We start from the raw sequence: 26,026 nt of genomic DNA, 5'->3' as shown, positions 1-26,026 counted from the left end.
CTAAAGGAGCATTATCTCTTCAGTGTATTAAGGAAGATAGAGATGTGATTTGATCACTGGATTACAAATATTTATATATGGAAATGCATCCAGTAGCAGGGGGCTTTTTAGCCTTGCATAGAAGGGCATTTGCAGATCCACTAACTATATAACCTCTGTATATAGCCGGTCAGATTAGATGCTTACAGAATCTGTGGATTTAGTAGTAAGCTTGAAAACTAAAATACTTGGCGTTTGCCTCAGCTTCAGAATGACTCAGTATTTGCTGCTGCTTAAATGAGTATATGCCCATCCGTATACTGTATAGTATTCCCAAATATTTTGAGACTTGTTTAATACATTGATTGAACCACTGAATATATTAAAGCATTACTGATTCATAGATCATCTGGTTTGTCAGGGTTATGGAAGCACTTGTCTGTGTTGTCTTTGTATCCCCCTTTTCTTTAAACGTGGAAAATGAACAGGTGTCAGGAGTTAGCAAAAGAGTGAGTTAAGGCAAGAGAGAGGACTTTTTTCCCCTTTGAAATTTTCTTATGTTTCTATTTTGTCAGTTCACATATGTCTGATTAAAATGTTTTCCCCGAGATTTACTGCAGTTACCATTGCTCTAGGTTAATCCACGATGTAAAAGACCATCACTCCCTAAAATTATAGGCCTCAGTTTCCTAGTCAAGTCTTGGCAGCGTGAAATAAAGATTGCAGGGTCACCGAGATTTCTTGGTGAGAACTGAATGCAGTTCTCATCTGTCTTTCAATGCACTGAAGCTGATCAAACTCTTCATCAAGCCATTTCAGTGGCTTGACTTCTTTTTTGAAGACAGAATTAGTTCCTAAAATTGACTGTATTTTATGTACCTTGAATAAATTACAGTTTACATGTCAGAAGTTATGCATTTACCTGGTTGTGGACACAAAAGTCATCCCAAAACTAGGAAGGATAAGCCTCAACCTGTCTTAGAATGTGCTCAGTGCTGAAAAACTGAAAGCATCAGCAAAGCACAATTGCACTTATTAGAAAGATATCTGACTTCTGTAATCGTGATATCATAATAGGAACAAATGGTGTTAGCTTGCCTAAATGTTTCCATTCTGAAGAGGATTGTGCAACTGTTTATACCTTCATCAAGCTTTCATCCTTCTAGCTAATATATTCCAGCTTGTCAACAGTAGACTTACCCAAGAGGAGGGTTTTTTGTTTTTCTTTGCTTTCTTTCCCCCAAAGATGGGGCAAATCTGGATCAATTTATCTGAGGGCAAAGTTGGAAGGAATAATAAATGAATACCTGTGCATGATTTTATTAGAAAAAGAAAACTACTTCAGCAAGAAAGTTACTGTTTATGGGGCTTCCTGTAGATAGAACATAGTCTCTCAGTGGAAGTCCATATTGATTAGGGTATACAGTTTAAAAAAATCTTTTTCCTATGCTTCCAAGTAATATTTTTAATAAGAGAAGGGATTTAGCCACAACTGTGACTTGTACTAAACTATTTGTGAAAACCTATCTCATTCCAGTTTTATTCCATTTGCCATAGATGTATACATGGAAAGTCTGGGTCTCTCTAGGAGGCAAATAAGCCTTCTACTTTGACCACTGACTCCCCTACAATGAGATCTAGTGAAGAGCTCAGAGCACACAAGGCTTCTCTGCGCTGACCAGTTTGCTCTTATACCAACGCAAAAAGAGTAAAGACAGTCTATATGCAACTAGGATGTTATCATCCATGGAAGAGAGGCTGAAAGCTACCCTTCTTGCTGTAGGAGAGGCTCTTTTCTAGCTTGTACCTGGCAGCTCTCCCCCTGTGAAACTGAGATGCTGATTTGGCTCCTGGAGATAAGAGTAGGCAATCTCTGTTGCATCCCCAATCTGATGTCTCATTGGTGAAGACGGGCTAATATGTTTTAGTGTTTTATTTGTTGTTATGCCACATTCTTGTGATGGTTGCATCCATTGCTTTGTGCAAGCAACGCCAGAAGAAAGGAAGGAGGCTAGCTGTGCTGCGGAGTTTGCACAAAGCCTTTCAACTCCTCCAAAGTGCAGTGAGCACTGCTGTTCTGCAGCAGAGCAGAAAAGGAAACTTCCCATTTGTTATTTCCTTCTGTTAAAAATACGAAAAAAACCTCTATTTGACAGCTGTTTTGTTGGGAATAAGACTGAGCTGAATGACAGGTTTTTTAATGCCTGAGCTCACTTCTTTTATAAACTAAAAACTGAAAAACAAACACAACAACAATGTCATCATCAAATGCTGCTATTCAGTCAATGCACAGTCAGCTTCAGAGGAATCTTTATCACTTCCAATCTCCTCATCCTCTACGTTCAGTAGGAAAGTATCCAGAGTGGCAATGAACTCTTCAGACGCCAGGATTTCTGTAACTATGTTTTGCAAGAGGCAAGGAGCTTTCTGTAGTCTGTAAAATGCTGTAAGCAGAATGAGATTAGAGAAAGTTTTTTCTAGTAAGCAGGAAATTTTGACTTCATAGCTATGGTCAGTCTTAGCTTTGGAATTTTTTTACATCTCAGTACTTAACACTTCAATTTTGATATTTTTCATCTTTTGAAATGTAAGTTTTCAGATTAAGAAAAACCCACTGATTCAACAGGGATGTTTGCATTTGATAGAGTTGTGTCAGATGTGGGAGACAAATGTTCCTTGCATTTATTGAGACATTCAGAAAGGGAAAATTTTAATGCAATCCTGCCTATACAAACTGTCCTTATATTTGCTACCTATGATACAACAAAACACAGTATTTCTCTGATTTCTACAGCCAAGAAGCCTTTCTAAGTAAAGGGAAATGGTTATGTCTCTTCTGCAGGACTAGATCAAGCCTGTTAAATATATTATTTGTTTTAGCTAATTTGTTTAAAATGACTTCAGGAGTAGATTTTTTCTTTCTGTTGTGAGCAATGTGCACTGTCCTTTTTTTGGTCATTCTGTTCCCCAAGACCACCAGTCCTCAGCTAGGTTAATGACATTTGTGATTCTCTTTAAACAGCCTACTGCATCATTTGTTTGCTCAGCAGCCATGGTCAGTCTGTAGGCTGTACGACTTCTTTTACATTGCAGATCTGTGTTGGAAATTAAATGCATTGTAATTTTTTCTTGTACATATATATAGTATGTGAAAGGAGGAAAGGAACATCCTTTATCGCTTCCTAAAAGGCTTTTATGCATGTACATTGCCACTGTAGACTCTATCAATGTGTAAGAGTGGGTATCATCTCAACTGTTTGGTTGTCTACGGTGGAGACATTTCCTCCTGAACACGTCACAGTAGGCGCCCTACCTAGTTCATGGGACCAAATAAACACTTCTGGAGTGTGATACAACAGATCTGATTTAGATGTCCAGTTTAAGATGAGAAGAACACTCTTAACAGTGCCTGCTTCTTTCCCATTGACCATTATGGGAGTCCAGGCACCTAGCTCATATTAAGAAGCCTAGAGTAATGCATGTTCAGGGAGGCAAAAGTTTCTCCCTCAGACTGAGAAGGGCATTTGAAATAGAAGTCCTTTAACCTAGCCTATAAAAGCAGTCACTGTATTTGCTACCTTTCATACAACAAAATGTTATATTCATTTTTCTGATTTGTGCAGCCAAGGAGCCTGGAGACTATAGGCATCTGCCTTTGATCAGATGAATCATGTTTTTGCAGTCTAAAAAGAAAATCATTTGCCACTTCAGCACTAAAGTTGAAGGGGTATGGTGTCGTCTGCGTGTACCATATTCAAAAAACCTCTTTTTTCCAAAGAGGTTTTCTTTCCACTAACTCTAATTTGGATCTTTTTCAGTCTTCTACTCCCTTCTACAATTCATAAAGAGTTCCTAAAGCCACTGATTATCTGCTCTTGGTAGTCCCTCATACTCTTTCTGCTTTTATTTTTGTTTGTCCTTATTTAACTTTGCTGCCTCCGGTACCATTGATTATCCCCTTGACTTCTGTCCTTCTGTGGGTTTGCAAAGGTAGGCATGACTAGGTAGTTTCCAGCTGTTTGATCAGACCGCCGGAAACTTTCCACCACCATCAGCTCTGCATTGATATATGTCTTACCTCTGTCATTAATGCTGTCCCTTGGGTTTTTAGCTGTCTAACCAAGAATAACTTTTATTTGCTTGGCTAGCTTAATTTATCTTCTGACAATTTCCAAGTGTGCCTTTTTACTCCTTTGTTCCCATGTCCGCATTTATCTCTCTGACATTTCCTTCTAGCTGTCCAGTCACCAATTCCACCTGAAAGTGACTGAAACTACTGTTATTGTCAATTCTACCAATTGTCTGTGACACAGGTGTGGTACATTCATTTTCTTATGTTTTATTTCTTAGAATCTTATGACATTTAGAGATCCTAGATGCATTTTAGCCATAGACCCTAGGCCCATAATTTCAGCCACGAAAAGTTTACAGTCAGTAGTCAGCACTAAATGATAAGTGATTTCTATCCACATTACAGATTAACTATGCCATGGATTCTGAGTTGCTTCATCTGCTCTGAACCGAGCCAGGTGTGGTGCGGAGGGGTTTATTAACTCTGGAAGCAGTGTAGCCACCTCACTGCAGAGTCTGAACTGAAACAGAGAAAATTTAAGTGGTCGGTCTTGTTTCGCGAACTGGGAAAATTGTGATGCTGCGGCATCTGAGCAGGTGGAGTCCGGCCAATACCCTCCAGTCTTCCTGGCTCGTTACCCCTCTACCGCATCTGACCCTTGGGTGCTGCTACACCCCCCTCCCAGCTTGCGAAGGCACTGAGAAGGTTGTGAACAACCACGCAGAAGTACAGTAGCAGCTTGGCTCTGAAGAAGTACTAGGGAAGCTGTTATGGAAGCCAGTGCGCTGGGAAGCACAGTGTAGAGATGCAACCGTAAACGAAGGTCGTTGATGTTCCAGTGGGACAGTGCCTTACATACACCTACATAATACCAAAATAGACTTTTTCTAGGAAAGAGATAAAAATATCTTTTTATCTCTAGAGATAAGGGAGATCCTAGTCCATGTGTAACTCTGCTCAGTGAAGATTCGACAGTACTTCACAACAAGATGCAAGAGAAAGGGATAGCAAAGAGTAAGGAAAGATGAGGACAAGAGTCAGAATAATGAATGTATCAGGCTAACAATTTCAAACAAAGAATCTTATGTTTAAATACTTGTTTTTACTACTTTAACTAACATCTAGATGCCTGTCAGTATTTATTTTTAACCTGTGGTTTAAAATTCTTTGGGCACGGTTGTGAATCTGTGGCATGTGGGTTATGAGGAAGATGATGCATCAGCAAGGGGGACAGTCAGGGAGATTTATTCCGTACTCTTAGGTGACTATAATTTAAGATTCAACACCAAGGAGAGAGCATGTGAATAAAATATAAAGGAGAGCCTGAAAGATATGAAAGATTTTTCTCTCTCTTGCTGGTGGCATGCAGACGGTGCGGGGCTGATGCAGCACTCCAAAGGGGTTTCCGATGCTGTGCTCTCAAGGCTCGATCTGGCAGTCAGTGAGCGCCTCGTGGCACTGAGACACAGGGCCTTAGGGCAAGATAGCTGCTTAATCCTGAATGCTGCTTTAATGGTATCTTCTAACCTGTTTCTGTTGTGGAAGCTTTGGTCTACCTTTATACCGCTTTGCACACCAGCTACCTTTAACCTTTTCTATAGCTTCTTCCTTTCTCAAGTATTTATCGTGTATGCTGCCATTGAAGTGATACTTCTCATTCATTCCAGTTCTTCCTCCCTCCAGCTAATGATGGATTTCCTGATAACGTTATTGCAGTCTAACTGCTGTATCACAGGACTAGTAGGTCCAGCAGAGCATAGTGCCAGGAGAAGAGAGGGAAGGGTTGCAGGGCTGCCCCGAGGAGCACCCCGCAGGCAGAGCAGATCCGGAGCGTTGCGCTGGGGACTCGGATTTGCTCTGTCACCTTTCTCATCACGTTCAAATCCTTCATTTCTTCTTCAATTCTTTTTCACGCCGTTTTGCTTATACTTTTTTTTCTAGCTTCCTGATGATTGTGTGCTCTGAGATTCGTCAGCCCATTTCGTCTCAGTGTTCATACTGATACTTTTATTTTCATTCGACTCTTCCCTTTTTGCAGTTCCACTTGTCTGGTATAATTTTCCTGATGTGTGGACCAGACACGTTTGCTCTCCTCATTCAAAGCACTCTTTAGACGGACATATTCCATTTAGAATAGTCTTACTGAACCCTCTCTTCCCTGAGCACTGTACAACTTTGATTTTCTTTTAAAGATGTTAATAGCAGCATACATATTCAAACAGCTTTTGTCAGTGCTATGCACCTGTAGCCACTTCGCCGTCCTTTACTAGCTGTCTGTCATTGCTCCCTGTCCTGTACCAGCTGTAGATCGACGTGTTACAAGATAATGGTTTGTCCCTGTGTTCTCTGCTTTAATGATCTGCACGCTGCTGATGTTGGATTGTGTCACCTTTCCCTGTGTCGTGTGTGATTTTTATCTTAGGTGTTTGTCCCATCCTCTTTCCTGCATATGAAGGTTGGAGGCACAGGTCAGCATGAGAGACTAAAAGGTTGTTTATAGTTACCAAGGAACGTGATGGCTTCCCTAAAACCTTAAATCTGCGAGGCCGATTATATTTCTCTCTGAATGGTATGCCGTAGGTCAGGCAGAAGTAAGGCGTCGATTCAGAAATTGCTGTGCTAAATTTCATAGCCTGTATTGTGCAGCAAGTCAGATGAGTGGCGGTAATTATCCTTTTTGACTTTAACATCTATTTAAATAAATCATGAGGGGAAGCAATGGGGCAGAAAACAAGAGATCCCTCAAGATTATGTCCTGGCAGTTCTTTCAAATAGAAACCTTTCCTTATTCAATAGTCAGAGCAACAGTGTGCAATTTTGTAATGATTTGCAAAGTTGTGAGCGATCATATTAGAAATTTTGAGGGATTTCTTGCTTTGAAATTCAGCATTTTAAAATAGATTGTCTATTTGACTTGGCTTTCCTTTTAGATTTTCTGAATAGAAATTCATTTGAGACATGAAAAGCACCAATACCTTAATAATTTATGAAGTTGCTTATAAGGCTGCAGAGCCGAGTGTTACTTGCATGACATTGGACAAGCGACACCTCAGATGTCAAACCCTCGATGGCTTAGAGGAATAATCAGCCATAGAAAGGGTTACACGTTTTTTACATAATCTGAAAGCAGAGGTGGTTCTTTGGCCGTTTTCTCCAATCAGTCAATATTTGTCTCTTCTCTGCCTGTATTGGGTAGGAGCCAACTGCCTTTTGAAATGCTATTCTTACGGAGTTGCAGTTGTTTCTTCCCGCTCCGGTTATCTTGCAGGCATGACTAAGCAACCCGGGCCAAAACGTTCAAACATCACAATTGAAAAATAGGACAAGAGGGAGTGTCCTGCAGAGGCAAGCTGCTTTATGCAGATTCCTCTGACCTCGTTTTTCTCTTGCCACTTAATATTGCTTCCCTTGTTCCCTCAGTGGGAGCATACATAGTTAACGTTATTTCTTGCTGTCTTTTTTGACTATAGCTTTGCAGGCATATTGTAGGCCATTTTGATTATTGTTATATGAAAAATATGGGAAACATACTATGAAATTCCATTTTAATGCTACTTTGAAGAGTTACAGCAGGTTGCTAGTTTTGGAGGAAGAGGTGATATTTTGTCCTTGATGTCATCTCCTGAAAACTAGAAGATTCTATGTTGGTAGTGTAATCAAGTTGCTGCTATCAGGCATGTATTCATTAAAAAAGAAAGCAGAACAAAACAAAAACCTCACTATTGTGTTTCACTGCTTTTACAGCTAAGCCCAAGGGGCAGGCATAGTTCTATCGCTTTACAGGGAGATGTCTAAAAATTCTCCTGGAAAATGTAGGTCTCGTCTAACAATGAAAGCATAAGGTAAATAAGAAGTTACATTCTTAAAGGAGTTTTTTTTCAACAATGATCTTTCCCGAACTTCAAGGTTTTAAGGAGTTCTCAGAGAGGCACAGGCAAAGCTGCGCGTGCGTCAGCGGCAGAACAACCCGTGCGAGTTCCTGTCCCTTGGCCACGCACGTGTCCTGCCACAGCAGGCCGTCCCCGCAGTTGTACAAGCACAGGTGGCTCTGGACCTATTTTCTGTACAGTCAAGGAAACTGATCAAAATATGTTTTAATTATAAAAAGAAAAAAGGCGAAAGGAGAGGGCTTGGCACTGTATCAGGGGAAGACAGGAGCAAGCTGCTTCCTTGCTCTCAGACTGCATAAAGAAGTATTTTTGCTGAACTAAGTGTCTGAGAGTAGAAGGAACATCTTGAGATTGCTCAGTACGTTAGTAAGCAGTCATTCTGCAAGCACAATAAAGGGCTGGGGAATGAAAAGAGGTGGCATCCATGTCAAGAGCAAATTGTGTCAAGAATGAAAATCGGATGGTTCTGAATGGGTAGGTGGCCCCGTGAAGAAGGGGGAAGGGGTAATTAGAAATGTATTGACTCATAAAGCTTTTCACACTGTCCCATATGATATTTTCATAAATAAACTAGGTAAGCGTGGACTAGCTGAGACTGCTGTTATGTGGGTGCAATGCCAGCTGGAAATTTGCAGTCAAAGAAAGAAAATATCAATATTTTCCTACCAAACAGTGAGGACATGCCAGGTAGGATCCCACAGAGGTCTGTTCCCAAGCTCCGTGTTACTCAGTTTATTTCTTGACTGCTTGGATGATGAAATAGAGAACACGTACGCACAAACTGTGTATACTCGACATTATTCTTCAGCGGGCAAGCTTCCAGTTCCAATGATCAGTAAGAGAAATGAATAAAGACAGCTTCAGGGGACAGTTATAAAATAAAATGCATCAATAAGAAGCAGAGAATGACTGACTCGACAAGCCTATCGCTGAAAAGTGTCTGGGGAATTACGGTGGATTAGAAGCTGAACGCGAATCGTCGAAGTTGCTGCAAAAAAGAAGAAGCTGAGGTTCGTAGTGAAAGGAGTGCCGCATCTAGGACACCCGAGACAGTCATTCGGTTGTCTCTTGAGTAGTAGTGACCGGTCACTTGAAGGCCTGTGTCGACCTTTGAACACCATAGGCTGAGAAAGCTGTAGACAAAATTGCAAAGCCGGGAGCGACTGCCAGCGTTGGCGGTGTCACCTGCCCCAGGGGGGCCGGAGCGGGCGTTTGGCAGAGCCCTTCCGGCGGTGCTCGTGCCCGGCGGGAGGGCGATGCGCAGCTGCTCTCGGTGCCCACCTGGCGAGGGGAGGAGAGGAGGCAGGCACCGCGTTTAATTCTCAGCAACGGAGGTTTCGGGTAAGTGGTAGAAGCTGAAAGGTCTAAGGGGTTGTTCAGTTCGGCAGATAGGTTTCATACCCGGGTACGCTGCTTTTAAGAACGGTTAGAGGCAAACATCTGCTGTCAAATCTGCTCGATATCCTGCCTTTGAGGAGAAGGGCGGGCTGCAAACCTCCGGAGGACCTTTCTTTTGCGACTTCTAGTAAATTAAAAAGCTACGGAGCCATTCGGACTCCAGGACTTTTAGCTCCATTCTGTAACCTAAAGAGCACCTAAGTGTTTTAGGTAAAAAATAATAAAGTAGCTTCAATAGGAGACCCAACAGGCGCGCACAAGCAGTATGAGCAGCCTCCTCGGGAAGCAAGGCTTCACGTCCCCCTGGGCGGCAGAGAGCCGGGAGCCTCCGGCGGGCGCCCGCGGGCGCGCGTCCCGGGCGCAAGCAGGGTGCCGAGGCCCGGGCAGTCCCGGCACTGCGGTCACCCGTTTGGTAAAGCGGTCTTTTCATGTCCCTAGCTTTATTACTGGTGCCTAAAAAACAAAAAACGCTCCATCAACGTCCAAAGGAGTGATTTTTGTATTTCCCAAGCTTTTGCCGTTTTATTCGAAAGTGTTTGGCCAATTCTGTCCAAATTCACGATTCATTTGGACTACTGCAAAGCTGCCTTTTGGCATGTGAGGGATTCGCCGAGAAACCGAACGGAGGAGAGAGGGGCAAAGCTGCGTTTGCCAAGGCTAGAGAAGGCGGCTTCCGCTAACCGACACCTGGGATTCGGAGAGCACCCGGGGGTTTCAGCTGCGGGGCTGGCGACGAAGGCGGCCCCGGCCCGGCGATGGAGCGGGGGGTCTGTCGAGACAGCGCTGGGGAAGGAGCCTCAGGTAGTGAAGAAAGGTGGAGGCGGGCCGTGATGCGTAGAGGCATTCAAGTGCTTTTTTGTGAACCGAAGACGTTACGCGCCTCACAACTTTTTTAATGCAATGCTGGTTGATCAAAGGTCTCACAGAATCACGGACTCACAGGGTGGTTGAGGTTGGAAGGGACCTCTGGAGATCATCTAGTCCAACCTGCCTGCTCAAACAGGGTCACCTAGAGCATATTGCCCAGGATGGCGTCCAGGCGGGTTTTGAATCTCTCCAGGGAAGGAGACTCCACCACCTCTCTGGGCAACCTGTTCCAGTGCTCTGTCACCCTCACAGCGAAGAAGTTTTTCCTCCAAAATGGCCTTAGAACGGCCTTCTGAGATGCAGAGGGTGACTAAACTTAGACCTCGGAAAGCCAGAAATGTAGAGGTTAAGAGTTATAGAAATTTCTGAAATCACGTCAATACAGAATTAAGAGGCATAAAGGGCCTGGATGGGGCAGAAGAGGGAAGGAGGCTGGTGGGCAGGAGGCGGAGGCGAGGAAGGGTGCCTGGGGCGGCGAGGGGGACCCGGGAGCAGCTCCCCGCTCCAGGCTGCCAGCGGTGCAGCCGGATACAGCTTCTCCTGATACAGCTTCTGTGCCGGGATGCTAGGGAAGTGCCAGTTGCTTTGCAGGACAGCAAGAGGAGGTGAGTGAAGCTGCAGGTTTGGTTACGTGCGACAAGGAGCGCTGCTAGGTGGGACGGGGGGAAAGGGGCATACCATTTGTGCCTTGGATGTGGCCAACATGAAATAAATTCTTAAGATGTAAGTATACATACTATGTTTGTGATTTCTTTCCCAGTGCTCGCAGTAGTGCTGTCACACCTTGCTTCTGCTTTTTGCTGTCCATGCTCCTGCTGAGCTGTAAATCAACACGCTACAGCTCCTTCTAATGAACACTAGTTGCTATGCAAACATGCAATAGGTAAGGTATTGACAAAGTTTACAAAGAATTAAGCTTCTCCACTGTTGTCTCAAGCTTTCCCAAAGAAGTTGAATTCAGTAAAAGGTGAGCCCCTGGAAAAAAGAATTAAGGGTATATGTCAGCAGAGCACAGTTTAAGCGTGGCTGGTAGTACTGGCCCTCAGCCATCACCTTGATGACTCTGTTTTAAGGGGACAAATGCAGTCTGCCTTTTGCAAATAGAGCACACCATTCAGCCAGTAAAGTACTAGGGCTATGAATAAGCATTTCATGCTTTCTCCTTTTTTTGAACCACATAACTTGTGCTTGTGTGACTTCTGCAGAGCAGGATTACTTACGCTTGCTTTATATTCAAATACTTCTTCTGCTCTGTGAAAGCAACATGTACTCCTGCAAAATTTTTACAATACCTTCATGCAGCCCACAGGATGCCAGTAAGCCTTGCACTTTCTCTTGCCCACTACACGTAGATATTCTCCTCGACAAGAAAATCTCTGTAGTTGACACAACCTGCCAAACACAGAGATGAATTCCTCCTCCCTGGTGACCTTCTTTCTCCAGATCTCCTGTAATCAGAAGTGTGATGAGCTGTCTCTTTACTCCTTCCATTATTCCGCGTAGCTGGACCTAACAAAGTAAAGCAGCCACAGTGCCTGCAGGTAATTCCTACTCTCTTGTTGCCACCTTGGGAGGAGGCAGGGAGGAAGCTGTCAACATGTACCTTAATTCCGCATTTTGTGATTTTCTGAGGTCTGGATGTTGCTGAACAGATGTTCAGGAGGAGGCTGTGGAATATCACTGGGCGCGCTTACCTGCGGTCAGAAATGTGTGTGACAAACCAGATACTTTCTAGGAACAGTGTTCAGACTCATGTTAAACTAACTCTTTTTTTTTCTTCCAGTGCCAGGAATGCTAATCATCATTAAAGCTATATTCACTTCAAGTTAAAAACATAGTCATTTCTGCTAGTTCCCCCCCACACACACAGGAACATGTGCAATGAGTTATAATGAAAAGGGTCTGGGAGTCTTAACTGTTGTGGTTGCAGCCATGTGCCTGGTATAATGCGTATCTAAACTAAAGCTTTTCAGTACTTGCCAGTAGTCTGGCTTCAGAGAGTACAGATTGCGTAAAAGTTCTTCTGTGCAGTGGTTAATGTTAAGTCTCTTTCTGATTACAAACCCATTATTACGAAGGTTGTTTTTTGCCCGCAGGGGTTGATGTGGGTAGTTCCCTTTTGCTCCTTTATTATAAGGTCTTATTCTGGCTTCTGGCAGACTTCTCTGACATGCTGCTGCACATAACAGAGAAGAAAAGAGTTTGTATGTCTGAAAAAAGTGAATTCTGTTTTCATAGCATCAGTATATTGATGCTAAAAGCAATAGATGCCATGTTTTAACAGGCTTCCCAAACAAATACTTCCTGGACATGTGCGGAGAAGGAATTAACTGCAGCTTAAAGATTGAAAGAGCGGCTTGAACACCTGGTATAGAAATGAAAAATGGGATTTCTTGTACATTTGTATTTTAGGAAGAAATGCGTATTATGTTAAAATAATAGCGATGATACGTGTTCACGAAGCGTTCTTAGGAAACAGTCTGGTCTCATATCCGCATAGGACTTTTTATCTCCCAGTACGGAGTGGTGCTTTTCCCACACGTGCACCATTCGCCGTGCTGGAACAGCATTTTGGAGTCTATGAACGGACGTCACATGGATGTGGAGGAAGTCTGACATAGCAGAACGGGTATCTCTTTTTTGGGTTTGAGAGCAAAATGTAGCTGCCTTTATGTGCAACTCCTGGGATCAAAAAAGAGAGAATAATGTTGCTGCATTCTCTCAGGGTTTCTGAGATGCTGCTGTCATAAGCATGGTAGAAAGCAACATGTATTAATTGGACCATATAGGCAAATAGTTTCTTATTTATATGGCATTATTTCTGACAAATATTTCTTGCACTCGGTCTCCGTGTTCATAAAAAATTTCAGAATCATAGCAGCTTTATATTTATGGGTCCTCAAAACAAAAACACCATATATGTCATTTAATGCATCCCTGTTAGAAGGTAGCTGTATTGATACCAACCACTAATTTGTTAATTTTGTGTCGCCTTCCTTACGTTTTTGTTTGGTGGACCTGTTTTTTAGAGAAACAGGAGAGACTGAGCGCTTTCAGTTCCGACTTCAGAGATAGGCAGTAATAAAGCTGGAACGCGGGGTGGTTTGGGTTGCTTTCGGAGCGGTTTGGCAGCAGGAGCAAGGCGAGGTAAGCTCTGTTCAGCCTGGAGACTGCAGAAAATCACCACGGCCACGGCGCGTTTGATTCTGCGTCATGCTGCGCTCCAAAAGGGGCTCCCTAAAGACAGGGGATCCTGGCAGAAATGTCACTGCTGCAGTCAAAGACTGCCTGATGCTTTTGATCCTGTTGCTTTCGGGTGACGCAGCCTTCCCAAACTGAACCTAACAGCAGGCTTAAGGAAGCTCCTCAGCTGTATTCATTGCATATTGGGGTACCCAAATGTTTTTCTAATTTATGGTTTAATCTTTAACTGCAGAAGATATCCTTTCCATGTGATTTACTGAAACATATTTACACTTTTAATTATTCGTCTGTTTGTTTTAATTTTTAACTGTTTGTTTCATTAACATTCATTAATTATTTGCTTTGTATTTATGTTATGTTTTGTTTGCTCTCTTTTACCTTCATTGTTACTAGGTTACAGTACAACCTGGATACTGCCAGTCGATTAGCTGATGAGCATGCACTGATAGCAGCCTATGTGAACCGGCTACAGAGTGGTACACGGTTAGTGTTAGGAAAGTATTTCTGGAGCAGGGATGGGCCCGATAACGCTGTTTCCTCTGGGGAGTAACACTCCAATCAAAGGTATTTGGCCTCAGTAGGCAAAGAGAGGGAAATATATTTAGTATCGTCTAAAATCTTCCGACAATACACAAATATGTATATGCATACACGCCAAATAGGCACATGGGTACGTCAGATAGGAAGGGATCACTTGGGTTATTTGTGTCTGTTCCAGCCCTATTGCTTTCACTGTGTTACAGAATCACTTACGTAAACTGATTAACGTATAGTTCCAGATCGACTTAGATAATTTTTCTCTCCATGACCATTCGGGAATCGTATTCCACCAATAGGAATCTGTCCAATTTCCACCTTAAATTTTTTTCATGACTGGCTCATTCCCATTAGTTCTTATGTCAGCATTGTCCTGTAACTCTAATTGCTCTTCTTTCTCCTTATTGCTTATACCTCTCCACCCCAGATGCATATTCATGGACAGATATCTCATCCTGTTACAATCTTTGTTTACCTAGGCTAAACAAGCAAGCTCTTTCAGTCCCACAGACCTGACCTGCATAATAACGGTTTCTTTCTGTGCCTTTCTAAAGAATACTAATGCTTTGGAGAATTTGTTTCTTCTTTCTCAGCTTTAGTCCTTATGCTTTTGTGCACGTTAGTATTTCATGTCTATGACTATGTGGAAAAATTTCACCCTAAAGCCCCAAGACACAGCTCTCCCGTTGCATCGCAGGACCTCACCTGCAGGTTTTCCATATTCCACTTTTAGGCCTAATTAAATTATGCCCTCACAAAGTCAGAGCTGTGCTGGAAAGGAAAAGGAGATTTAGAGATCTGAGGGGTATACATAAAGGCATTGCTGTATCCATGTTACCCTCTGGCTAAGATTTTTCGAGTAAGGTCATATTTCAGCTCTCTGTCAACTAGAAATTTGTATTCCACTGCTGTATTGACGAAGTGCATTCTGGCTTTCCAAATCACTGAGGGAAGCCAGTTTTTCTCTTGATAGTGAATCACTATTATCTGCTATCACCTGTCCTGCTGAAAGCCCTTAATATTGCTCCCAAGACAGTAAAGCCAAGGAATTTCTGATTCTCGCCATCGATCAATTGCTGTCATTACAGCATTTTGAGATATCAGGGAGTTAGTGCATCTGGAAGAGTGTATGTGATTGATTGAAAAAGATGCTGTATGCTGGTAATAGTTGCCACGTTACAACCAGCTGGAGTAGGGGTTCTCAGAGTCAGGCAAATAGTTAGGTCTTTAGGTTAAAAGATGTCACTTGTCACTGTTACCAGAGTAAGAACGTACACCTAGAAGCAGCCAAATACAAAGAAAACAATTTGAATCCTACTCTCATTGTGCATATACACTCTCATTGTGCATGGGTAACTTCCAAGTCAGCGTGAGAGGATGCTTCTCCCTATTCCTGATGAAAGCTGTACACCATTGTCACTTCCTTTGATCTCTTTTTGCCATAAAAAAGCTCATATGAAAGTTATATTTTTGCTTTCGGCAGGCTGCCTGGAGAAACTCAGTGAACCGCAGCCAGCCGTTGCAGGCCGTCTCTATTTCTGACTAAGATGACAGCAGTGGGGTCCCGCTTAAGGACAACGCTTCCTGAAATAACCATCACTTGCTTTCTCTGCTATGTTCTCCTCTTTACGTCTGCCCGTGGCTGCTGTTGGAGACAAAGTGCTGGACTGCTGTTCTGGCCCAACTGCTGTTCTTATGTTCATCGTGACCCCCTCCTTTCAGAGCAGTAGAGTCTTTAAGACCAGAAGAGACCATTAGAACATCTTCTCCGAGGTCTCACACCAATTATCTTTGGGCTGAGCCTAGTACCTTGTTCATCTAAAAGCCCTGTTTCCAGAAAATACCAAATTAGAGAAACTACTTGTTTCACTGGCAATCTGTCCCAGTGATTAATTGCTTTCACTATTTAAAAGAGAGCGTTGCTTCAAATTTGAACTGATCGTTCTTCCACTTCTAGTCACTGATTTTGTGTGTACCTACCTTTGCTCTGTATTGCCCAGTATTTTTTCACATCTTTCAGCCATTCTTTGAGAGCCTTCCCGCCCTGCCTAACTGTGTTGAAAGGAAGTGAAGCCAAATTTTTCTGTAGAGCCCTATAAACAACAGCCCCTTGCTCGCTTGGGAGGAACGGTTGGAAACCTGTATCTTTTAGCCTATTAGAATTCATAAGGAAAAGAATCAGATCCCTGAGATTTTTCATCATGTTAAGAGTTATTTAATTCACTGATGTCCTTCAACTGCAAAGTCCATCCAAACTACATGTGGCATTTACTAAACAGAAATCAGTGGACTTCATATATTTTACAACTATATATTTTTTTCTTTTTTTTCACTCCTGTTTTATTGTGGAGGCAAGCCAAGCTGGCTAAATGCTTTTCAAAGAAATAATAGAAAATCCCCACCCTAACAGATGTGCCAGAGGGAAAGAGAGTTGCAGAGTGTAGCAAGTTATACAGAAGGCTTGGGGAGCTGGTGAGTCGTATTTTATTACTTAGATGGTTGTTTGTTGCATATTTCTTAAGCTCAGCATTCACAGTTTACATTCCCCATCGTTCAGCAAACCTGCTTTTCTCCAGTCCCCATGGAGCCTCTATTTCAGCTCCACTTTTCATCAGAAAAACTAAATAGCCCGATGTGGAATGTCGTAATTCTTATATATTAAATGTTCTGCATTTCCCGCAGAAGATAACTGGCCACCACATTTTCATGTTTTATTTTTGGTTGGTTGATCTAGGTGGATGCATGGGTGGTTAGCTTGTTGGGTTTGATTTGGTTTCCTTTAAAACCCTGACTCTGAAACTGCAACAGTCAACAGAACTCCTGATTTTATAGCAGAATGAAAGGAAAAGCTCACTTTACTTAAAGCTGTTCTGTCCCCAAGATCCTTACTCTTGGGTCACCATTCGTTGAGATGTTTGGCCCTTCAAATCAGAGCTAGAAGAATAAAGTCTTCTCTTTGTTGTCATCTGCCACTTCTCTGCAGTCAGCCTGCATCATGAATTCTTGAACAGTTTTCAAAGGAAATTAAGATCTCAAACCTCCCACCTTGTTCTGTCTTCTTGTATTACATCCCTTACCGATCCCCCTTCCCTAGCCAATAATTTGGCTCCCCAAGCTCATTTCTGTATTAGTATTTGACAAGAGGGCACTGGTGTCTCAGCCTTCTCTATACAGACTGCATTTGCCCCATTTTCCTGGGTATGGTTTCATGAGAATTTTAAGCCAACATGCGTGCAGGGTGCTGATTCCTTCTTCCGTCATTCATCCTGCCAGTGTTCCCACTCTCTCCTTTGTGTGACACTAGCATTTATGCAGCCACCTGCTGAGCTGGGTCAGGGAACTACCCTGGCACAAAATGAATGATTTGTTTTGCTAAGCCAGTCTTCAGCCAGGTCTGTGCCCTGAGCTGGTTCATCCCACAGACCAGACACTAACGCCAGCACAGGGGTGGAGGGCGAAGGCTGCAGACGTGCCTTTCAGTGCCCACCCACGTTTAGGTCAGGTTAAAGCGGCAGTGGAAGTATACTTTCTATATCTGTACTGTGCTGCAGTTTACCACAGTGTCGCAAATATTTCCACTGACACCTCCAAGTCAGCATCGTTTCCCCCTCCCCATCTGCCCTTAGGGTCTTCCTGTTCTGTGGCTCCTTATGAGTTTGATTCTGTCTCATTGTCTCAGTTCTTGTGCAAAAGACCCTGACTTGTCCTGAGGATGAAGCTCTTCTTGCCAGAACACCTCCTACTAATTTTTGCTTGTGCATATCAAAACTTCCCTTAATCAGACCTTTCCATCTGTTTTTGCCAATGTGTCAATTATAAAACTGCAGCGAGCTCGTAGTTTGACTTCTTCTTGCTGAATAAGTAGCACAAAGTTGTCAAAAGAGACCAAAGAAGTTGGCCCTGTATTTTTAGGGTAGGGCAAACTATAATACCGCCTTTCTAAAATTCTGTTCCTTTGAAAATGTCTCTGAGCTCTTGTTCACATACCTTCTTCCCTTCTGAGCTATGAGCTTCAGCACAGGGTGATTCTGCCCTTTGCTACCTTTCCGTTTCTCTTGCGGTGTTGTCCTCTTGTCCGAGCATTGACCGAGAGGCCGTCACCCGGGGTTTCTGCCCAGGTAGCGCTCAGTACTGGTAAGACTCGCTTAGGAGGAGGAAGGTTCACGTGTGCACTTCTCCTCCTGCCAGAAAGGACAAGCAATTCCAGCCAGTGGGAGCTCTGCGGGAATCGTATCAAAAGGGAGAGTTTTGAGGGTAAGAATCCTCTGCAGTGTCTCCACAGAAGTTAAAACTCCAAGGAAGTGAGTGTGCCTTCGTGAAAGCAATATAAAGATTTCTGTGATATTTTTCACATTGTGTTTAATGCCCTTTCTGTTAATCCTCCAGAGATGTGCGTGCCAGTATTGGTTTGTTGTGCCTCCCGCTTTTGAGTGCTCATACTGTGTTTTATATCGGTTAACACACAGCAGGGCCAGGAGGTATGCTTGAACTCCCATTCCTCCTGTATATAGAATATTTCTAAAAGCAGTTGCAAAAGAATTTTTTAAAGAAATTGCAGCTTTTCTTCCAGAAAATAAGAATTTATCAATAATTATTTTCTAATACAGTCAGATATGAAGAGATCATAGTTCCAGGAAGTGGAAGAGATCATAGGAGATACCAGATTATAGAAAGTGTAAAAGGGATGGGATGGTCATTATTCCTGTAAAGGCAGGAAAACTCGAACAGCCTAAATTACAGAGGAAATCTAAAGGGAAACAGCATCAAATTTGGAAGTTAAGACAGGAAAGATTGTTCTCTCTTAAAAGAAAAATAGTTCAGAAAATGAATTAGCATGAAGACTTGCAGAAAAGACATCAAGCCTATTGCAAAAAGGTCCTTTCTTAATTCTGTTTTCCCACTGTTTTAGCTCACCTTTCCCCAGCTCCTTCCTTTGCACTGTTTAGTACATGCAGATAGTTTAATATATTCAGGTTATTTTGTTGGGCATCTGGCAGGCCAAGTGCAGAGGCATATTACTTGACTATAATTTATATTGATTGTAACCCTATCTATGTAAATTTTAGTAGCATGTCCATTAAATTCAGTCCAAAGTTGCAAACACATTGTCTGACTGACTTCCAGAGTCTCAGAGAGTTCAAGCTGTTAAATTCAGCGTTACAAAATAATAAATTAAATCCACGTTTTTACATAAACGTACATATACAGTATGCATCTAGTTCTTTAAGTAGTGTCAACACAACTCTGTGAAATTAAGCTAAAGAAATATGAATTGCCTTGTAAAGTGGTAATGTCGACTTCTAAAAACAGCCTTTGCTCTACACTTGGTATGTATCTCTTTTTCTTGGCTGCTTGTTGTGGTGTGACTCTGATCCTGAATGGAACTGCAAATGTGTACGTGTCCATCACTGCGTAAGTTACGGCAGCCAGCATGGCATTTGTGAATCCCGGATGAAACGTCAAAGATAACATGAGAAAGGCTGCGCTGCAAAACGAAACAGATATTACTCATTTCCACTTGATCATTTTCAACCAGTACTGTTTTGGTTTATGTAATTCACTGGCTACCCTTTTAAAGGGAGACTGTGATGAAAAATCTTCCGCGCAAGACAACAAGCAGCTCCGTTGAATAGTTCAACTGGATACTGACTTTAAAAGCTGCTCTTTCATATGGCTTTAAACTGCCAATTTTTTGTGACAAAGCCACTATAGCACCTAAACCGAACTGGTAACAGATCTTGGTAACGACTGATTTCCATTAAAGCTGCCTGAATAATTATTTGTCAGCTTATGGTTTGATAGTTTAAAAGGTAATTGTTTGTGAATTCTAGAAACTCATTTAGTGCTCTAGGCACTGACGAGATTGCCGGACTAGTTTGCTCATGTTGTACATACACAGAGGAGACGATGCTCATGTGAAAGAGGAGAAAGATCTGGGTCCTGATCTTGGGGAGCTCTCTTCTTTATTGTCTCTGCCTTTCCTTTTTCAATACGCAACATCCATTTCTTTGGTCACTTCATGGTGCTGTCACTGTTGCTGATGATTATTGGAAATATTTTTAATGACCCTTTTAGCAACACCTCCAAGACAGCTACGCTACTGTGTGTGAGGCAATGTAAGATACTTGGTAGGAGCTGAGGTGGGTCTGAAGAACGCTACCTGTGGGCTTGTTTCGTCCTCTGTTAGCTGAGGTGTGAAGGACCAAGTCTCAAATTATCACGTTTTGTACAGGCTGACATGCAAAGTATTGTTTGCATTTTACTTTGTGTTGTTTGGTGCCAGAGTCCGTTCTTCTCAGTTCAGCCTGACTCCCTCAGTTCTTCCTCCTGGAAATCATTCTTACTTTGACACTTGGCACCCTGGGTCTCCTAAGGGCAAAGGTTCTGCTTCATCATTCAGTGTATTCACCCTTTTTATCCTGAGTAAGCCAAAAGGGTTTACAGAAAAGCTCCAGAGAAACAAATTAATTTTTTCCTAATGATAAGTATTTATGAATTGTTGAAAACTAAGTATTTTAATCATTTAAAACTAGAGTATGTGAGCCCCGGAGGAAATACTGCTAAACAGAAAGTCTCGAGAGCAGTCCCCACTTTGGAAGGAGAATGAAAAAAGGAGAGATCTAGATTATTTCTGATGTGACTTTTTTCTATTTCACATTACTGAGTCTTTGCCACAATACACCCTTTTCCTCTGTCATCCCCTGGTATGAGCAATATGCAGTGCAGGAGCTGTGGATGTTGACGGGGCTGTTCTGGCTTTGTTCCCCTCGCAGCGTCTTGGACAGCCCTAGCAGACTGGATGAGGAGCACAGACTGATTGCCAGATACGCTGCCAGGCTGGCTGCAGAAGCTGGAAGTGCAGTAAGTACCTGAACCGACTCCAGTTTTTAATATTCATATCTCTTTTCTTACTATGGAATATGAAAGGTGTTTTTCAGAGTTTAATTAGTAGCTTACTGTTAGTAGCTGCGTCAAATTGTCATGTTTTCTTTATTCATCTAATGTAAAAGAGAAATATGCTTTCCTTGTTTTTTCACCTAGTCTAGCACGAATACTGCTTTCTCAAAAGGCAAGGGAAGAGCTGGAAAACACAAAATGACAATACAAATTATTAGAAATGAGGTCAGAGGAGACAAGAGAATAAGCAGATTAGTCCTACTTAGTCTAGAGAAGAGAGAAATAAGTAGATACTTGAGGGAAACAAATCATGTAACAAATGGTATGGAATATATTTTTTTCCAGAGAGAGAGAGAGAGAGTTCTCTGTTTGCAGTCACTTAAAATAAAATAAATTAAAACACAAAAGCAACCAATTTCAAATTGGTAAAAATAAATACTGCTTTAACAGAGAATTGCCAGAGGACATCATGGCGACTAAGAATTTACTGGAATTCAATAACATAATTGCAGTCTAAATGGAGAGGGGTAATATATATCTCTCTTTTTGCCGTTTTATCCTTCAGAAAGGAGAGCAGTGTTTGCAATGACATTCATCCATGCATGCTGAGCTGGGGTGGATTTGCCTTGAATTATGGCCACCATTTTACAACATTTCCAGTGGAGTATGTTGCTTAGAAACAGCTTGGCTTAGCACATGTTCAGAACCCCAGCTATGCTTTCTGTCTATTAAAGATTCGCATTTTTGGGCCTGCTTTAACAAGTTTGAGCAGAATGCAGCAAAGTCTCAGCCTCATTGGTGCCCTATGTTATCGCTATTGCAAGACGTATTGTTGTCCATATACTATTACAGATATAATCCCTGTCTTCAACGATATCCAGTGATAGGAGTGCTCTCCCCTAAGCATCTTACCACTGTGGCAGAGTTTATTTTTCCTGCCATATTTTAGCAAGGCTAAAGAAGTATCTTAACATCAGTGTTCTCATTCATTCTGTCATTACTTCTTGTAATATAAATACTTTCAAGTCCTTTCCAGCACGGAAGGTTTATGCCTTTTCGTAAGTTCCTTCAGCATGTATTCAGCTACTGATCTGACTTTGTAATATGACTGTGACCAGATATTTCCCTTTTGTAAAAATTTAATAAAAAGGAATTATGCTTTTAACATTTTTAACCATCAACTCCCGTAATCTCTGCCAAATAGTATATTTGCATTTCTGAAGTTATTCTGTTCACTAAAACCATGTTCATGTTGAAATAATGAAGAATCGCAGTACAAATATTCTGTTTTAGATGAAGAAAGGGGATTTTTATGTGATCTTTATATAAATTTCAAGCTGTTGAAATGCTAACTGCTGAATCGGTTTCACTCTGGAAGACAATGGAGGGATTTGGACCCATGACTTGACCTTTTCTGGTAGAAATAAAGAGATGTTAAGAAATATTGAAGTGTCATAATACTAGCCCTGAAAGAACCTGATCATTTGAAGATCTGCAAATCACTGTACCCTGTTTGTGTATACTCAGTAGTTCTGAAGGAGATAAACAATGAAGCAACTTATTTGGATGCAAAGAAAACAGCATTTAGAGTTTACTGAGACCTTCTAAAGGCATTTGACAGAATACTGCTTTCTTTAAATCCAAATAACATACATCATAAAGTAGATGTCAAAGTACTTTCGGGAATTGAAATATGGTGGAAAAAGAAAGATTAAGAGTAAGACTAGGTTGTGTGGTTTCATTGTGACAAAAGCTTAGCAGTAAGGAATTTAAAGGTTGTTTGCTAGGTCGTTTATTCATTGTGCAAAAATTGCTTATCAACTGATGTAGACATATTTTTCCGAATCCGAAGGAATCAGAGACTCTTAGGCTCTCCTCCAAACGCTCTACTTCATGGCAGGTTCAAACTATTTCTTGCCAATAGGAGATCCCTCTTGCTTAGCCAACACTTTATATTATTAGTGTCCAAATTGGCTTTTGCAACTTAGTGGAGGAACAGCCTACGATGTTTTGGAATTACACGCTGTGTCTGTGGTGCCTGCTTGTGAGGTTTCGCTGGTTTGTGGGAAATCGGATATCTGAGACTTGCCAGCCACAATCTTGTTTTTTATGTTCTTGTTATAAGATCAGGAAAAAGAGACAGGAGTAAATTAGAGGGTGGGAAATACAAAACCAAAAAAAAGGAACAACTCTTTCTCTCCATATGGAATTACTATGTGGAGCATCAAGTGACAATCCCAATATAAAAAGCCTCTCAGAGATCCAGTAGGAGAAAGATGATCATTGAGTATATGGTTGCCAGCCTGCTAGCTTTACAGGAATGGTAGAGGAGGATACATATGCAGGGGAATGGTATTGTACATAAAGGATAATACACAGTGGAACAGCATAGAAATGCTAGAGGAAAAGAGAAGGCCTGTGGAATCCTTGTGCATTGAAATTCCAGATTGTTAATAATAGATATGAAATACTGGCCCGTGATCAAATGATGATAGTGGTCAGGAAATGATAAGTGACATTTGAAAAGCTGCAAATTTAGGACAGGTAGTAACAGTGAGAAATCTCAGCTGCCCATATGTAGACTAGATCAACGCCTCTCCAGAGGGAGATGTAGAAACAACGTTTTTTGATGCAATAAATTATATTTCCTTGAACAACCAGTTTTAGAATCCACAAAAAGATGTCCTCGTGGGTTTGGTCCTGAATGGTGCCCAGGGCCCAGTTTGAGTGGTGTTCGTGGTGCTGGCTGCTCTCTGGTAGTGGTGGAATATTTTAAGAGGAAGGGCAGTTAAGTGTACTTTTGGAGGAAATCTATATGTATATTCAGTATGGTCTCTGCTGTCAATGCCCTACACAACGCCTCTCTTTCTCCAAACCAATCCCTCCTACATCTCCTTACCCTCCTGCTCCCACCTGCTCTGCCTCAGCTCTTATTTTTCCCCATTTTCTGCTGTTAGTACAGTTGCAGATCCTCCGGGATTTCAGCTGGTGTAGTTGGGCAAGCTGATTCATACAAGCACAAGCCGGTGTCTTGGCTATAAGCCAGAAGCTGCTTCCCGCTGATGTCTGGTGGACAGTGAGCTGCCAAGGTAGGCGGCAGCCTCTGGAGGTCAGCAGGAGCAGAGGCACACTGGGCCGGTGCACTCTCTGGAGGACTCTACTGACTTGTGCTGCCTTGCTTCTAAGAAAAGCATGAGCACCTAATAAGTATAAGATAATACTCAACTATAAAGAGGGAGAAAAATTTTAGGACAGTTTTCCTCGGTGGAAAAAATGTGCAGATTTGGATGAAATACAATAATGAGGTTCTTGCCCACATTGCTCTATTTTGAAGACTGTGTGTGGTTGCTCTTCTTCCCTCACAGGAAGTGGTGCTAAAAGCCTTTCATCATCTCATCTCATTTAAGCTGTTCATACAACCCAAATACTCCCTTCATCTAATTTTTGTTCTTTTAGGCATTTCTCTTATGAATATTTTTTAAAATAAGTAAAAAAAAAACCCAAATTTTCTGCTGCACATCTTTGCAGGATAAATCTGCAGCCTGGTTCTTGGACAGTTCTTCTCTTGGATATAATAGTGATCCTGGAAGATACAAATCATATTCATAGCTGTCCAGTAAGATGGAGTACAAACTTAAGAGCAGTGACTAGTAAATCAGTGTTTTGGGTTTTATTTTTTCCCTTAAGCACAGAGATTTCAAGAACTACATGTGACTTCACAGAGGACAAGGTAAATATTGGTAGCATGCAAATCCTTAAGTGAATTCATGGATTTAGGAGAATAGCATTTGCCGTCACAGTCCTGTACCATATACGCAAAACTCTTCCAAAGTGGCTGTAAGAACTCAGTGATCAATGACATGTTGGGCAGAAATCAGAGCAGTGACTATAGATAGGATTTCCTTTTCTTGTGTTCCAGAGGAGTTCATTCATGGGAGAAATAAGGGCTGTCTTAGAAACAATGTCCAAGCTGAAGCTTAAATGGTATTTTCACATTTGAACGATATCTCATACTATATAATTTTCTTCTAATGGTAGCATTTAGGAGATGCATTTGAAATACTCACATGCACAAAATATAATGCACTACTCATACATTAATTTAATTTGAAACACTTAGATCAGCAACAGGTCCCACGCAGTATCCCCTAGTTCCTCAGTCATATTTCAACATCCTTTTAGCCTGAATAATACTTTCTTTTGCCAATGAAATCTACTGTATTCAGAAGAGTAACGGCATCTTGAGGTAGCTGCAAAGGATGAACCAGGGTTCATTAAACTATGTACTTCATAAAACAATCTGCAATCAGCTAGGCTTGAGAAGAATAATGATGAACTCTTTCAGATCCACATGTGCCTTCTAAAGTCTTTCATTATGGCACATTGTATTTTTTATGGGCTGCCGCAAGATATTTGCTTGACACAGAGAACATAGTTGCATTACACAGTTAGATGATAAAAGAATTTGGGGGGTTGTTCTTGAGCAGTGATGAATCAACGAAAGATTAAGATATGCTGCGCTACTGATCCTGTCTGCAGAGTAACTGATAAGAAACGTCCAGTTTCTAAGACGACTGTTCCTGTCTGTGAGAAAAAGCAAATACAGATGCTTAGCACGCTAGGGATTTGAAACTCAGATTTGCATTTGTGGATAACATGTCAAATATTGTACAGATACTACACAATTCAGGCTGCTTAAGACTACCAGGGTCTAGGTAATTGGAGAAAGAACAGGTTGCAATAGATGCAATGCTTGGGCTAATAGGAAAGCCACCCAAAAATGGAACCTAAATACGAAGACTGCATCAAAAAAGTATGGAAAAGAAATCTGAGTTAATCTTAGTTCTTCATTGCTGAGAACGTGTTGGTCAGATATTTCATTAGTTTCTATGAAATGATGTTTATAAAGCAATCGGAAAGAAGACCAGTAACAAGAATGATAAAAGAAATGAAAAAAGAGGAAGAGTGGAAGAGAATACTTAATCATATAGCTTGAGAAAGGTGTCTGGAAGTCAGATTTTTCTGGCTTTAAAGACTAAAGGAAAAAATGGCTTGAACCAGAAGATATGGGAAGTTATTTATTCAGTTAGCTATATTTGTCTAGTTTACAAGCCTGAAATGGTTAAGATGTCTAGTATCCTTGGATTTAATAGAAATATGAGTTACAGGGCATTGTGGGGAT

At 41.7% G+C, this 26,026-nt stretch overlaps 1 protein-coding gene across 24 annotated transcripts in view; it reads left to right on the top strand.

Moving 5' to 3' along the window:
* Window positions 1-26,026, top strand: part of DTNB (dystrobrevin beta) — a 224,464-nt gene that overhangs the window by 120,656 nt on the left and 77,782 nt on the right. For 19 of the 24 annotated variants that reach the window (XR_011139936.1, XR_011139935.1, XM_068936645.1 and 16 more), the window contains 2 exons: window positions 13,804-13,893; window positions 20,721-20,808. Coding sequence is in view for 22 of the 24 variants with exons in the window: in XM_068936645.1 (XP_068792746.1) it covers window positions 13,804-13,893; window positions 20,721-20,808 (178 nt within the window). In the remaining 2 variants the exon portion in view is untranslated. The remainder of the gene's footprint in view (window positions 1-13,803; window positions 13,894-20,720; window positions 20,809-26,026) is intronic. The other 5 variants (XM_068936647.1, XM_068936639.1, XM_068936636.1 and 2 more) reach the window with 1 other exon arrangement.

Source organism: Struthio camelus, chromosome 3, assembly GCF_040807025.1.
Source record: "Struthio camelus isolate bStrCam1 chromosome 3, bStrCam1.hap1, whole genome shotgun sequence".
Taxonomy (NCBI): domain Eukaryota; kingdom Metazoa; phylum Chordata; class Aves; order Struthioniformes; family Struthionidae; genus Struthio; species Struthio camelus.
Note: the sequence above shows the minus strand (reverse complement) of the source record. Positions and strands in the feature narration are given on the sequence as shown.